General features: G+C 39.2%; 2 protein-coding genes across 2 annotated transcripts; one reads left to right on the top strand and one right to left on the bottom strand.

Annotated features, from left to right (window-relative positions):
• Positions 1 to 1,840: 1,840 nt before the first annotated feature.
• hui (hase und igel) lies at positions 1,841 to 3,635 on the top strand. Its single transcript, XM_017164220.3, has 3 exons — positions 1,841 to 2,004; positions 2,907 to 3,156; positions 3,214 to 3,635. The coding sequence occupies exons 1-3, from the start codon at positions 1,944 to 1,946 to the stop codon at positions 3,533 to 3,535; spliced, it is 633 nt and encodes a 210-aa protein (XP_017019709.1). The 5' UTR covers positions 1,841 to 1,943; the 3' UTR covers positions 3,536 to 3,635.
• Positions 3,636 to 11,990: 8,355 nt separating this feature from the next.
• On the bottom strand, positions 11,991 to 14,106 carry Pgm2b (Phosphoglucomutase 2b). The gene is made up of 2 exons (XM_017164208.3): positions 13,072 to 14,106; positions 11,991 to 13,010 (listed from the first exon to the last, which is right to left on the bottom strand). The coding sequence occupies exons 1-2, from the start codon at positions 13,997 to 13,999 to the stop codon at positions 12,043 to 12,045; spliced, it is 1,896 nt and encodes a 631-aa protein (XP_017019697.1). The 5' UTR covers positions 14,000 to 14,106; the 3' UTR covers positions 11,991 to 12,042.
• Between the last annotated feature and the right edge of the window lie 203 nt (positions 14,107 to 14,309).

Here is a 14,309-nt window from a genome sequence, read left to right as displayed (position 1 = left end):
ACCAAATAATTGAATACTTTTTTACTTATATAAACACCAACCTAATGTATTATTTTTCGATGAAAACATAAAGCCAAATAATTGTTAACCAAAAAACTTCCACAAGGTCAAAACAATTTAATTAGTTGTTTATGTTTACTTATATTTTTTTCTCACCAAACCAAACTCTAAAAGTGAAGAATAATAAGGCCTGAAGCTCCGTTTTAAACAAAAATAGTTGGCCAATAAACAAGACCAGGAAGCTAAAAGAATTTCAGCTTTTTTTTTATTTAATTTCTACAGGACCTGTATGCCTTACTCATGTCCTGTCTGGCGATGAAAAAGTAGAGCAGGGGCTGGGTCCCTGAGTGTCCCAGGTCGGCTGTCAAACATAATCACCTTGCCAGCTTCCCCCCAGCAAACCTATATTCTCCGAGGAAATTTATGTTTTTTATTCGGTTTCGGGATGGACAGCAGAGACAAAAAGTCTGGCTGTGAATGAAATATATTATTTGGGTTTCTCCTCCCCCCTTTAGTTTATTTCATTTTTTAACACATTTTGTAATTTCAACACGTTGCCACGTACCGCAAAAGTTTCCTTTTGCCAAAGAGTGTCCACCACTCGGACTCGGACTTGGATCTGGACTGGAATGATTAATGGTTGGTTGCGGGACAGGCTCCGAGCTGGCTGGGCCAAATAATAAATCGTTCAAATCGGCTGGGGATTATTTTTCCGAGTAGGCGGACCAAGTATTTTGCTCTGTCACCATTTGCGGAAAAGGTTTTTCCTTTTTTTTGGCGAAAAACGTGTGCAAAATTTTGAAAATATTTGTGTACAAATGTCAGGAAACTTGTGGATTTCTATTAGATTAATATAAAGCCAAGGAATTGAATTTGTTGAGGGATGTCAAAGTGTCTAAGCTGGGGTGGAATATTAAGGGTATTTCTTACAAAATAAATATATATAAAAATATATAGCTCATTCATAAGCTAAAAACCCACATCAAAACTGGTTGCTGGGTTACCTAATGACTTTGCTTGGATTTCCTGGAATATATATGATAATGTAAAATTAAATAACAAGACTTGTTTTCATTTGCAAACAAAAACATGCCAAAAAAAAAAAGCAAAACCAGTTCAATTTCTAACGGAGCGTCATATTTTTGCTTAAATTTAAAATTCGCATAATATTATAATATTTAGGCGACGCATGCCGGCCATTATAATAATTTAACTAAATTAATAGTTGAGTCTCAACATCTGTTTAACCATTTCTTGGGCGGTGTAATCAGGTTATTGCCCCAAGAAAAACAGAAGAGGGGTCTCTCTCTCTCTTAACAAACGAATAGGGTCAAAAGCAGGGCCCAAGGCGGCGAGAGCACTTGGCCAAAAAAGAAATATACAGACTGAAGCTCACACGAATCCCCATGTACATAATGCGATATACAAATAAAGCGAAAACAAACAGAACTGAGATATACCAGCTGTCATGTATTCTTCATTAGCTTTTTCGGGGGGATTTCTTGAAATTTGCTGAGAAAAAATACCCGCGAGATAAATCGAGTTAAGAGAGAAGCTGTGAGTTTATTACAATCTATGAATCATCCGGTTCTAACTTTAGTTTTACGAGTTTAAGCCAGGTTTTAACTTTTAAAGAGGCATCATTTTGGTTTTTATTGCTGATTCTTTTGTTTATTGTGGTGGAGTTGTTTGCTCAGCTCTTTTTCTGCTGGTTTGACAGCTTCTCTTCCACCTTTATATATATATTTATTTTTTTTTCGATGATGATTTGCACTACGTCAGCGCTAGAAATTTCCATATAAAAGCCCTGTTGATCCGCAAAGCGCGTTTAGTCGATTTTGAACTTTTCACGCGTTCGCTGCCTCAGTCTTTCGTTCGTCTTTAACCGAGAGTGTGTGTGTGTTCCCGAGTGCTTAACCCCAGAAAGCTTAACCCCTACAAAAATGAAATACGCCGTGCTTGCCCTCGCTCTGTTTGCGGTCTCTGCCGCCTCGGCTTCTTCCGGTGAGTCGAAAGTTAATTGTAATTAAGTGAGTTTTAGGGGAGTGATTAGAGGCCTGGCCAAGTCTGCAATTACATCATCAACGTCCAAGGCTGTTTATCATCATGTTTATTATAAATTTGATTAACAAGTCGGCGGACGGGTACGACTTGTGGGGTTCGAGTATGTTAATAATAGTTATATACCCAAAAAAAAAATCTATCGAACTCCAAACCCAAACTGGTTTGTGAAATTTCGCTGCCTCATTAAATGTTCAAGCGACAATAATGTTTGCCCTGCGAAACTTTCCGCACATTAATTTTGGCTTTTGTGTATAATTATATTATAATCAAGCAATTCAAATTCGCATTGGGTTTGCACATTCACGCGTCTCAAGAGTGGACAAACTTTCACGTTTTAAATAGAAATTTCAGTAGGTTTTTAGAACTGCAAGTATGGGGGTATAATCTATATTTAACTAAAGAATTTATTGTATATAAATAGTAGGACCTAAAAAACTCATTAACAACAATAAAACATAAGGGTTTTATACTTTAATTTCATCTGAAAATGTTAAATATAGCAAATGCCTGTAGCAAACAATTGTTAAAGATTAATTTTAAAGGTTTTCAAGGTAGTTTTTCTAAAGAAAAAGTACATTAATATTACTTATTACTATTACAATCCATTTCCTGCATGTTTTAGCCATATATATATTTGGATTTTAAGAAAATAGTTCTTTATAATTTAGTATTAACCATTAAAGCCAGTTTTAAGCTTTTGCCAAGTCTTTGCAATGGATTAAGTCTTTATAAATTCTCAATTTAGGTGTTTACCTAAGGTAGAGATTTCTGTTATTACTTAAATTTTATCAAAATTATGTTCCTTATATATCCTCTAAAATTCAATATCGTAATTTTTCTAGCTGGCCAGTTCCTGCCTCGTGCCTTCTTCACCTTGGACTCTGAGGGTCATCAGTCGGATGTTCACCCGGTGAATGCCCATCTGCTGAGACGTCTGCGTCGCCAGGTGGTTAGCTCATCCTCCTCCTCCTCCTCCTCCTCATCTGGAACTGGCGGCAGTTACACCTTCTCCTCGCACTCCGTTCAAAATCCCGATGGTTCGGGACAGTCAGGCTCCTCCTACACCCAGCAGGCAGCGTCGGTTCCATCGGCGTAAGTTATCTTGCCATGAATCTTCTATAGTTACTAATGATTTCTTATTAATATCAGAGGCGTAAGCTTTGACAGCCGCTTTGGAGAGGACTCTGCCACCGGCAACTACAATCCTTCGTACAACAACGGTGCCTACAATACCGGTGTCAACAGTGGAGCCTATAACACTGCCTCCAACATTAACACCAATGCCGGATTTGGATCCCTCAGCAGCTCCCAGCAGAGCTACGGATCTGGTGCCGTGCCCTCCACCCAAATCCATCAGACTGTTACAACCATTGATGCTAATGGCAACCAAAAGGTGACCACCGTCCATGGAGCCACCGATCAGTCTGGTGTCCTGAATGTGCAGAAGAACACTGCCACCTACAGCGGTTAATAATTGGATCTATGTCCATTTAATTTAGATATTTCTGAGTGTGCCTGAGGTGTAAATTTGAATAAATTAAAATAAAGTAAATTAAAGTAATTAAAAGTGATTTTAAATGATTTTAAATCTCTGAAAAGGTTGCCAGAAAATATGACTTTGAAGTACTTGACATATTGTATCTTGGAAAGTTGAGTATTTATAGCTCTATCTTATCGTGTTCCTATATATATTTCTTGCCGCTTGCCATTTGTATTGGTCAATTAATTGCTTCCAAGTGGGCGCACTGACACGCCTCCTTCCAGATGTCGCTGCTTATTCATTGCGGTTCCTGTCGCTACCACTTTTCAAGTGCTCTTTTTTACACACTCTAGATGATTGCATCCACATTCTGGGTACAGAGAGAGAAATGGGAAGCCTTTTTTAACTACATTTATTAATAAACAAATTTACTAAATTTAACCCATGAAAAAAGGATAAATTTATTAAAATATAAAATTATCTCTACAGAAAATGTTCCAAATTCCAAATTCATTTAATACAGAATTTTTCGCAGTGCCTCCAGCATCCTTTAGCCTGCATCCTGCATCCTTTACACTTTGCCGAGTTTAATCTCGCGTCAAAAAGAGATGGCAAGGTGTGAGGAAAAGAGACATAGAGAGTGAGAAAGGGGGACCTTGTGCTCTACTGAACACAAACAATTGCAAAAAACAGGGGCGTGCTTAGGGGGGTTAATCGCGCGAATGTGGGCGTGACAGGCAGTGTTGGTAAATGCTTTTAGCGAATTAGGGCAGCCAAGCGGAACTTGCACAGCCTCCGGAAAGCTGTTAGCAATGATTAAAAACTAGTGCACTTTACACTCTCCAACAAAGCACTATATATCCCTCCTCATTTGGAGAGGGAGATATGATGAGCAGGGAAAGGAGTATGTAGTTCCGCACAAGATATGAATATGGGATTTGCTTGGGGAATTACCGAAATCTCAACAGGTGCACGCACTTTTCAACAGACACACACTCGGTCTTCATCCGGCTTAATCCCCGAAAAGTTTGTCGAAAAGTTTTTAATTATTATAATTAATTACTTTGATCTCTGTGACTGGCAACTCGCTCCTTCTCGCTGCTATTAATTTACTTGATTAAGATGCGGTTTTTCCTCCCCCCCTTTCGTCCTTATTAAAATGTATTCCACACAATTCGTAATTCGGAAAGTGTAATGAATTTACTTTTCCAGCAAGACCTGCGCTGAATGTGATAGATTTTCATTAGCAAGGACCTTCTCATGTATGTGTTCGTGTGTGTAAAGGGGGTTAAGGCAAAGGGTTAATTAGGGCGGAGCTTTCAAGAAGGATTTATGGGGATTCGCTGGCAAAAGGAAAATTTGTAAGCTACTTTCAACTATGCATAATTTAGGGGTTTTAAGTAGAAGACTTAACTTTATAGTTTTTAATTAACTTAATTTTCTTGATCAGCATCAACAGCCTAGACGATTTAGCCACACTGGGAAGGGGGTACATCGTTAAAATTGTCAAAATTTGTCAACAATTTTAATTTAGAATATAAATAAATGTAAAAAACTTACTCAGAACAGCTTTCCGATTTCAAATTACTGAATTTATGGCTTAGTTATGATAGATTTTCAACTCAAATTGCCTCTGCAAGGGTATACAACTTTCAGCTTCTTAAATTTAACTTCCATTTTTGTTTTTTATTTAAATTATCTAATGACTTAAAGAGTGATTAACTTCTAAATATAGTATTTATGATCATTCCAGCTTTAATTGCATGATTCAACCTTTGACTTTGAAGAAGAACCAAGTGTAGATTTAGCCTAATGACTCTTTGCCTCATTCTTGAAGACCGTCTATAAGCATAAGCTTTTATTGCTAAAAGAAAACCCCAAGCTTTTCGAATTCTTCTAGGCTTGAACTTGAAGAAAAGCTTTAGTGAAGCTGAAGAGAGAGCGAGAGCTGGAAGACGGAAAGAACATGCTTCAGTTCGCGTGTTCTGAATTTCGATGAAAACGGGACTGGAGCAAAAAGAGTCACCATTCCAAGGATGGACCAAGGAGGAGCGGGAGGAGCCAGAGCCAAAGTCGTTGTGGAGTGAAGGCATCATCGCATTGGAGCCGCTGATTGATGGGGAGTCACGCGGAGACAGCGGACAACTTGCAACAAATTAAGCGTCTTGTGTGGTCGAGCGTTGCGGTAGATCGACGCCACCTGGTCAGGTATCCACCACCCCGTCGTCAGCCCCGTCACTCCTAACGTCTCCAGATTCTACCCACCTTATCCTCATACAAGTTATACACTGAAAAATTAAACAATTGTTAGATTTACTAAGGAAATGATGTGATATTTTGTGTCATCATTTGACAATTTGTGCAATAAATCATTATTATGTTTCAGATGGCAGGCAATATAATTTTTAATATATTTTAATAGATATATAAATAAATTTCCGTGCATTATCAACTCCAATTCCAAAGTTCCAGAGAGTGACCACCGCCGGCGATGCCTAAATTCAGTTGGACACGAGCGCCGATGCAGCGATCAAGTGACATTTTATTGTCGGCAATCGCTGGCTTTATTTTATTTTTTGCTTTTTTTTCGCTGCTTCTGGTTCTGTTTTTCCTTTTTATTTGTATTTATTTTTCGTTTTTGCCTTCGGCTGCATTTGCTATTTAGAGGCATGAAAGCAGCGACGGATAATTGACAACAGTTAATTCCATTCCATTGATCGCCGGAGCGTTGAAATGTCGCAAATTTAATTATTGAAGCCGCACGCTGCCAGTTCAATTGAAGTTGGAATTGAAGTTGGAATTGGAAGCGGAATCCTCAGCTGACCGTGGGTGGGCAGCAATGTTAAAGGATTCCAAGGAGGACAGGCAGGAGGAAGCAGGAGTTTGCCAGGAGCGTAGCCTGGACTAAATGGGAGAAGGGTGCTGAAAATGATGCACTAAACTCATTTAAAAATCCTTAAAAACCTTTTTTAATCAATTTTTTAATACTTAAAATACAAATTAAATTTAAATTTTAAGTTCTTTATTCTTAAAGACCCAGTTTTAGTCCCCTTTTTGGACATACCCTTGAGGTTAAGTGGGAAACCCTTAAGCACTTTTGGGCCTTTAAGCAAAAACAAATAAAACGTCGCAGGAACAGGAAACAGAGGATAGCAGAGGAGGCCAGGAAGAGCCGAGCAGGAACAGAAGGAGCAGCAGAGAAACCCAGGAAAAAGAGTCAGAGCAGAGCCCCATCGTCCAGGTGAGTGCCGCCAAACGAGAACCAAACAAAACGAAACATTTCCTGACAAATTTCTGTCATTTCAGCAGGAGCTGGGCATAAAGCTGGCGAAAAAAAATAAAAGAAAATGCAGCGGGGAAAGCGCTCAAAAAAAAACATAAACCAGGACACCAACGATTTGTGCAGTCATCGGAAGCGGAAGCACTGCCAGGAATCGGACTCTCTTCCTCTCCACCTCCAAGGACCAGCAGGACATACAAACTGACTGAAGGATAACGAGTAGAGCAAGGAGGGAGGAGCACACTCCTCTGTTGACTTAAATCGTTTAGGTAAAGTTAAACAACTTGTTCCGTTAATTGTTAAACAAAGCTCAGGCAGTTGAGAAAAAAAAAATACGAAGAAGTGAAGCGCAGAGTTTTCCCCATTTTCTCCCCTTTTTTTCCCATTTTCCTCGGAGATTGACAGAGATTGCTGGGAATAATTGATGGGAAAACTAAGAGCAAACAGTTGAAGGGAAAACTGCAATCATAAAGTTGAAGGAGTTGAGCTTGATTTAATATTATTTTTGGAATGGGAGTTAGTTTAAAGGAATTATTCACAAATATATTAAAAGCTTTAAACAAATACCAAAAACCCCTCTATCTTTATTATAAATATCCCCTAATTAACATCGCAATAAACATATCCTTGATTATTTAAATTAATTATCCATTTTCCTATCCATTTTCATTACTCTGGAAATATGTATAATTACTTCTATAGCCAACTAACTTTTATGGCAAACCTTTTTCTGGAGTATCAAAAACTTTAATTGAGGCTCCTGATGAACCTTTTTTCATGCAATATGTGCACTTTTCCTACATTTGTCACTCCTTTTCCTTTTTTGGCAAAAAAAAAGGGTGAAGTTTCCACCCAAAGTGTGTGTGTGTGTAGAAAATAAAAAAAAATAAAAACGACAACAACAAGCGAAGAGGGGGGTTTAAGAGCAATAGCATCTCCATATGCAGACGTTGATTTCCGTTGCGTTTCCCTTGGGGCATTATCCTGTGCCACATATATATGTCCTTATCCACCCACTTTTAATGGGAGTGACGGTGTGAGTATGTGTGGAAAGAGCATCTGACCCCGCAAAACCCTCTTCTTAACGCACTTTTCAAGCTAAATGACAATACAGCCTAGGAAAAAATATAAATAAACTGGGAATAAATCTACATTTACTTTTGCTAAGGAGAAGATTAATTAGTTTTTTTTATAGGAAGTAAGGCTCATAAGTTAATTAAGAGAAAGGAAAAGAAAAAGTCTTTTGTTTTATATTTTTTATAATACTTTTAAATATATAAAAATTGTAAATATATAATAATAATTAAATTTGTCATAGAGATTTTTTTGTGTTTTGCTCTATAAAAGTTTTCCTTATACTGTGTTTACTTCATATAATTAATTTTATTCATAAATACTAAATCACAAGTAATAACATTCTCTTAATTTAAACAAAAAGCAGTGCGCTTGTCGATAAAGCAGTTGTATAGCTCTCTTCATGTTCCAGTTTTCAAGCAAACATTTCTCTTAAATGCCAAACGAAACTCTCTTAAATCCTAAGCAGTTGTTTCTCATTGGCTAAAGTTAAATGGAAAGAAAGAAAAAGGAAATAAAAAAGAAACAAAAAGAGAAATAAAAGAAGAAAATTCCAATTGACCAGAAGGGATTTTTCTTAAATTTTTTACTTAGATTTATAAATATTTATACAGCTGCATTACATCTAAAAATCATGTAAATGTTTGGGTTTCAATTCAAAGTTATGAACTTTATTTTTATAAAAAAAAGAAAAGTTATTTATTGCATTAATAAAATACCTAAAAAAAGGTGAATAAACCCAAGGAAAACAAAATTAAAATGCATTACCAACAATAAACAAATTTGTCCGTGAAATCTGTAGGGTTTCCCCCGTAAGCAATGCATATTAAATTTATGCTTTTTTCAGGTTTTTTGATTTGACTTCCTTTTTTTCACTCACAAATTTAATAGAAATGTTCAAAATGTTCCGGCAATTAAGCTTCCGTCGCACGAATTTTCCACTTTTGTGCACAAAAACAAACATTTCGAATGGAAAAAAAGCGGGGATTGTTTGCATATTTAATAAAGCTAATCAAAAACACGTCGCGCCCCCTCGCAGGACTCGGAATCTCGGAATATATGTATATATCCCTCGTGTTCGATAGGGGAGTGAGGGGTTGAAGCTGTGTGTAGTTGCACTCCGACAGCATCCTTCACATAATTTATTGGTCCTGGCTCAAGGACACCAAAGTCGGCAGGGAGAGGAAAAAAAATAAACAAACGGATATATCGAACAAAACTGTGAAAAACCCAGCGGGAAACCACCGACGGCAGCCAAACTAATTTGTTGTCATTTTTATGCGACAAAAACGAAAACAATAAATGCAGTAAAAACAAATTGTCAAAAAAATATACCGAATGGGGGGAGGACGCAGCCGAGGAAGATCCTTGCAGCTGCCGTGAAGCTGATGAATTATTGATTTAATTAATATTTATAGTTTTGTGCTTGGTTTTTTTTTTTGTGAAATATAGAAAATTAAACAAGAAAGAAAGCTAACTTTGGCCAGCCAAAGTTTGTATACCCTTGCAGGTAACAATTAAAATATATCATAACTAAGCCAAAAATGCATTAATTTCGATTCGGAAAGCAGTTTTGTGTTAGTTTTTATTAATTAAAAAAAACTGCATACCAAATTTAAAATTTTAAGAAATCAAAATTTTTGTACATTTTTGCTAATTTTAATGATGTAACCCCTTGTCAAATTTCGCAAAAATGGCCAAAAAATCGATTTCTTCCGGACATGTCTAGAAAGATTCGCATGTTAATGCTGATCAAGAATATATATGGTTTATGGGGTCGGAAATGATTCCTTGACTTAGAAAAATATTATTTTGTATTATAAAATCGGATTTTTTATATTAAAACTTCTTGATTTTTTTTTTAAATTAAAAATATCATAACTCGGTCAAAAGAGCATTAATTTTAAATCGGAAAACTGTTCTGTGCAAGATTTTCTACAGTTAATAAATCTGCATACTTCATTTAAAAATTTTGAAAATTCAATTTTTTATCAAAATCAAAAATTTTAATAAAAATTTTTATAAAATTTTGCAATAATGGCCAAAAAATCGATTTCTTCCTGACATATCTAGAAAGATTTCCCTGTTGATGCTGATCAAGAATATATATATCTTATAGGGTCGGAAACGTCTCCTTCACTGCGTTGCAAACTTCTGACTGAATATATATATAGGTTTCCTTAAAGCCTAGATTAACCTTCAGTTTAATCCCTGATCTGACCCCAGTTATCACTCCAATATCAATATGCATAATCCTGCGATTACAATCCCCCGAAAATCCCGTTTGTCGGGAAATCGGGTGTAAGGAAAAACCAAATAACAAATAGCAAATACAAGTGGAAACAACCACAGCAGCAGCGGCGGCGGAAGTCAACAAATGTCCTTAATTAACGATGCCAGAACACCAGAAATTTCGAGTGTCAACTAACAATTTTGTGGGTGCCTGTGTCCTTTGTGCGCCTGCGAGTCCTGCGGCACTCGTTAGTGGAAAGGATTTTCGCGCATATGGACTGAAATTGATGATGTGAGCAAGTGGCACGTAATCAATTTACCAGAGCCTGTGAGTGAGCCTGTGCCTCATTTCGAATGCGAATTTAAGATGCCATTGTCCCACTGCCGCCGGCACCCCCTTATTTTTTTCCAGTATTTTTGGGATTTCAAGGGTGGTTCCAGGTCCGCATTACACTGGCCACCGCCTAGCTGGTCTGGTGTAACAAAATATCCACAGCATATGTCCAACTCGGCGGCAGGATGTTCAAAATTCAATTGGTGAAACTCTTCAATGCGGTTGTAATCCTTGAGGAAACCTACGAATTAAGGATTACAATTTTGTAGCCACTGCTTAACGAGATTAATTTGACAATTAATTGTTTGGGAACTATTGGAAATTAAATTGGAATTATTAAAAATATTTCTAACTTGGGATAACTCTACTTTTTTCGCATACATATTATAAAAGCATTTAAATAAATTGAAAACCCTTAAACAGTATAAGCTGTATATTTTTCAATCTCCCAAATATACCTCCTATAAATTTCACTTCTCACTTAATATTCACGCTTTTATGGCTCAAAAGCCTCTTAGTTAAGTTGATGGGGAGTTCAACATTTTCAAAGTTGAAAGGAGATACTTGAGAGGGAAAGGGGGAAGCACTGGCTTCTCCCCCCTACATGTGGGACATTCATTCATTTTATTTTGTGTCTTATTGCCAAGGACCTTTCGGGTCGCCCTTTTATGTTCCTAATGTCGCATAAACAGTGCTTAATAATGCACTAACCTGGGCGCAACGCCACTAACCGTGTAAAACGCGGCCGAAAATATAAAATAAAAAATAAAGGGAAAGACACACACGACACACAAGGACTTGTCGTCCTGCGCAGGGATAAATATTTAATTCGTGTGCGTTTTTGGATCCTTTTCGGCGTAGGAATTTTAGGGAAAATTGAATGGCCACGTATCAAGGAGATATGAGGAGTATGGGGCTGCCCTTTGTCCTGAATGGAAATTTGACTTGACGAGAAGGACGACCTCTGGGATCAGCTCCTTGTTTACCTGGGCACTCTCGCTTTTCGCTTTCGCCTTCTATTGAAATATTCCGTTTGACCTCTTTGGCAAACATGTTCCAAAATTACAAAAAAAATAAAGGAAACAATAAATGTTGTTTGCCTGGCGACATGTGAGATGAGGAGTCCTTGCTTAATCACCGCTTTCATTATGCCATCAGCCGACTTTTGCTGATTCGCACAATCGGAAGCGATTACCACACAATCACGGGGGTGGTGCTCCGCCCCAGGAAAAGAGGTGGTAAAGGAGGCTTTGAGGGGGTTTTTGCGGGGGCAAAAAGCACCCCCAGAGTGCAATTAGCACAGGCAAACTATAAAATTTCAGTGTTTCTACGTTCAGTGTTTGTCTTGTTAGATACTTTGGCTCTAGAGGAGATCAAGATACAGATATACGTATGTGTATGTAGAGGAAAAACAAAGGATGATGCTGCTGCTCCTGCTCCTTCCACATTGAGGGCACGCTTAATTGGCCTTCTGCGGCCTGGCCCGAACCCCATCTTGGCCCAAGACAAACACGTTTCCACAGCTCTTTAATAGAAATATCTCCAGAGTTCCTTTAATATCTCTAAAATAACCAAAACCTAGTCAGACGTCCGTCGTGGATCAATCAAAGCATACTCCTCGGGCTGTAGGAACTCCTGAATCACCGCATTGGTCATCTTGTTTAGCTTATCCTGCAGATCCTCCCAGTCCTTCTCCTCCGGCAGACCTGCTATATCGGCATTGATCTTTATCTTTGGTATATGGGCATTGGCCTCCGTTCTCAGGGTGACCATATAACCATTAGTAAAAGTAAAGGTGATCATGTGAATCGATTCATCCACGGGCATCCTGGCCTTTCGATCAGGGAAAGAGGTATCCAGCCCAGTGGTCAAGTCCCGGATATGCACCACCTCGAACTCGCCGTCGAGTATGGACTTGGGATAGCCCCCATCCGGGTTGGAGTTTCTTATATTCTCAAAAATATCATCAATCACCTCCTTAGACTCCGCCTCCAGGAACAAGGACAGCGTGGAGTGAAAGCCATAGACTTCATAGATCTCACGCAGTTTCTCAATCAAGGTGATATTCCGGCTGCTCCTCAAGTGACAAGCCATCGAGGCCAGCTGCATGGCGGGTCCAATGCCATCCTTGTCCGGCAAAGTCATGCCGAACATATAGCCAAAGCAATCCTCGAAGCCAAAGAGCACCGTCCGACCAGATTTCTCCAGCTCCAGGGCTCGATTAGCTATCCAGGGAAAGCTGGGTATGCCCTCCACATAAACGAAGCCCTCGACACGGGCCATGGAGGCCAGGATACGGGAACTGATCAGAGTGCCAATCATAATGCAGTTGGACACCTGTGGCTTGGCCACCCGCACCTTGTAGCTGTCCAGAGCCCACCAGCCCAGCAAGGCGGCCAGTTCGTTGCCATTGAACAGCTTCCAGCGTCCCCGAGGATCCAGCTCCGCCACAGCCAGGCGATCTCCATCCGGATCGTTGGCCAGGATCAAAGTGCAGTGCTCCTGCTCGGCCTTCTTGATGCCCAACTTCAGGGCATCCCTACCAGCTAAATTTTATTGAATATAATCATAAGTATTACCTAAGATATAGAGATTCTTGATATTTACCCTCCGGATTTGGCTTTGGGAGAGTAGGAAACTCCGGATCCACATCCTTTTGCTCGGGCACGGGTATCAAGGGCTTCAGCCTGGCCTGGTAGAAGGCCTCCCGCATGAAGGTAAAGCCCACTCCATGGAGCGGTGTGTAGACAAACCTCAGCTGGCTGCACTCGTTGCTCTCCAGGTAAACCGACGGAATGAGCTTCTTTAGAGCCTCATAAAACTGCGGAAAGATGAGGCGATAGGGATCCTCCAGCAAAGGATGTCCATCCAGCATGGTCAGTTCCCAGGACGAGGGTTTCGGCTCCATGTGGTTACCTATATATTCATTAATTCGCTGATCATGCGGCTCCATTACCTGGGCCCCATTCGTCCAGTACACCTTCAAGCCATTGTCCTCCTTTTGATTGTGCGAAGCGGTGACTATGATCCCCGCCAGACACTTGAGCGTCACAATCGTAAAAGGTATAAACGGTGTGGGAACCATGCGACTAAATAGGTACACCTTAAAGTCATTGTTCAGGAAGACGGTGGCTATAAGGTGGGCGAATCGCTTGCTATTGTACCGTCCATCGTAGCCCACGACCACGCCCTGCTCGGTGCGCTTCTGGATGCTGGGATAGAAGTCTATAATATAGGCACAAATGCCCTGGGCCGCCCCGATGATCACGACATCGTTGATGGAATCGAAGCCGGCCCGCATGCCACCTCGCATTCCAGTTCTGAGGTACTGAATCCTACTGCACAGCCTTATGCGTAAAGCATCCCAGTCTTGTTCCTTCACTGCCCCAGTTACCTGGTTGAGTGTCGCCTCATTGCGATCCCACAGCACCCAGAAGCGAATCTGCTTGTCCAGGTCCTCGTCGCCGGAGAGGACGAGTATCTTGAGCAATTCCTGTGGGGACATTGCCACCTTTCGCCTTCCAATGGCCGACATTTTATCTGGTTACTTTTTTTTGTTGGCCGAGTCTAAAAAATAGAAAATTTTGAAACACACACATACACAATTTATTCAAAGGCTGAGTTATAAAACCCTGCTAAAAATGAGAGATTTTACGAATATATGTATATAGTAGGTTATTAGGTAGTTAATATAAATGTTTTATTATCAAATAAGTTAATCCTTAAATATAAACAAATTGCTATATTAAATGCTTATTTAAACCAAAAGTGTTCCTTTAATTTCATTAAACTCTATGCTAAGCCATGAATTACCATTCCTTTATTTTTTTTTAGAAAATCCTTAA

The sequence above is a fragment of the Drosophila kikkawai genome, chromosome 2R, assembly GCF_030179895.1.
Source record: "Drosophila kikkawai strain 14028-0561.14 chromosome 2R, DkikHiC1v2, whole genome shotgun sequence".
NCBI lineage: Eukaryota > Metazoa > Arthropoda > Insecta > Diptera > Drosophilidae > Drosophila > Drosophila kikkawai.
This window is presented reverse-complemented; position numbering and strand designations above follow the sequence as displayed.

Excerpts from the sequence above, each read along its gene's own strand:
- hui (XM_017164220.3), top strand. The coding sequence starts at position 1,944 with ATGAAATACGCCGTGCTTGCCCTCGCTCTGTTTGCGGTCTCTGCCGCC. Across the intron at positions 2,005-2,906 it reads TGCCGCCTCGGCTTCTTCCG|CTGGCCAGTTCCTGCCTCGT; the intron begins GTGAGTCGAAAG and ends TAATTTTTCTAG. Across the intron at positions 3,157-3,213 it reads GCAGCGTCGGTTCCATCGGC|AGGCGTAAGCTTTGACAGCC; the intron begins GTAAGTTATCTT and ends TATTAATATCAG.
- Pgm2b (XM_017164208.3), bottom strand. The coding sequence starts at position 13,999 with ATGTCGGCCATTGGAAGGCGAAAGGTGGCAATGTCCCCACAGGAATTG. Across the intron at positions 13,011-13,071 it reads CCCAAAGCCAAATCCGGAGG|CTGGTAGGGATGCCCTGAAG; the intron begins GTAAATATCAAG and ends AATAAAATTTAG.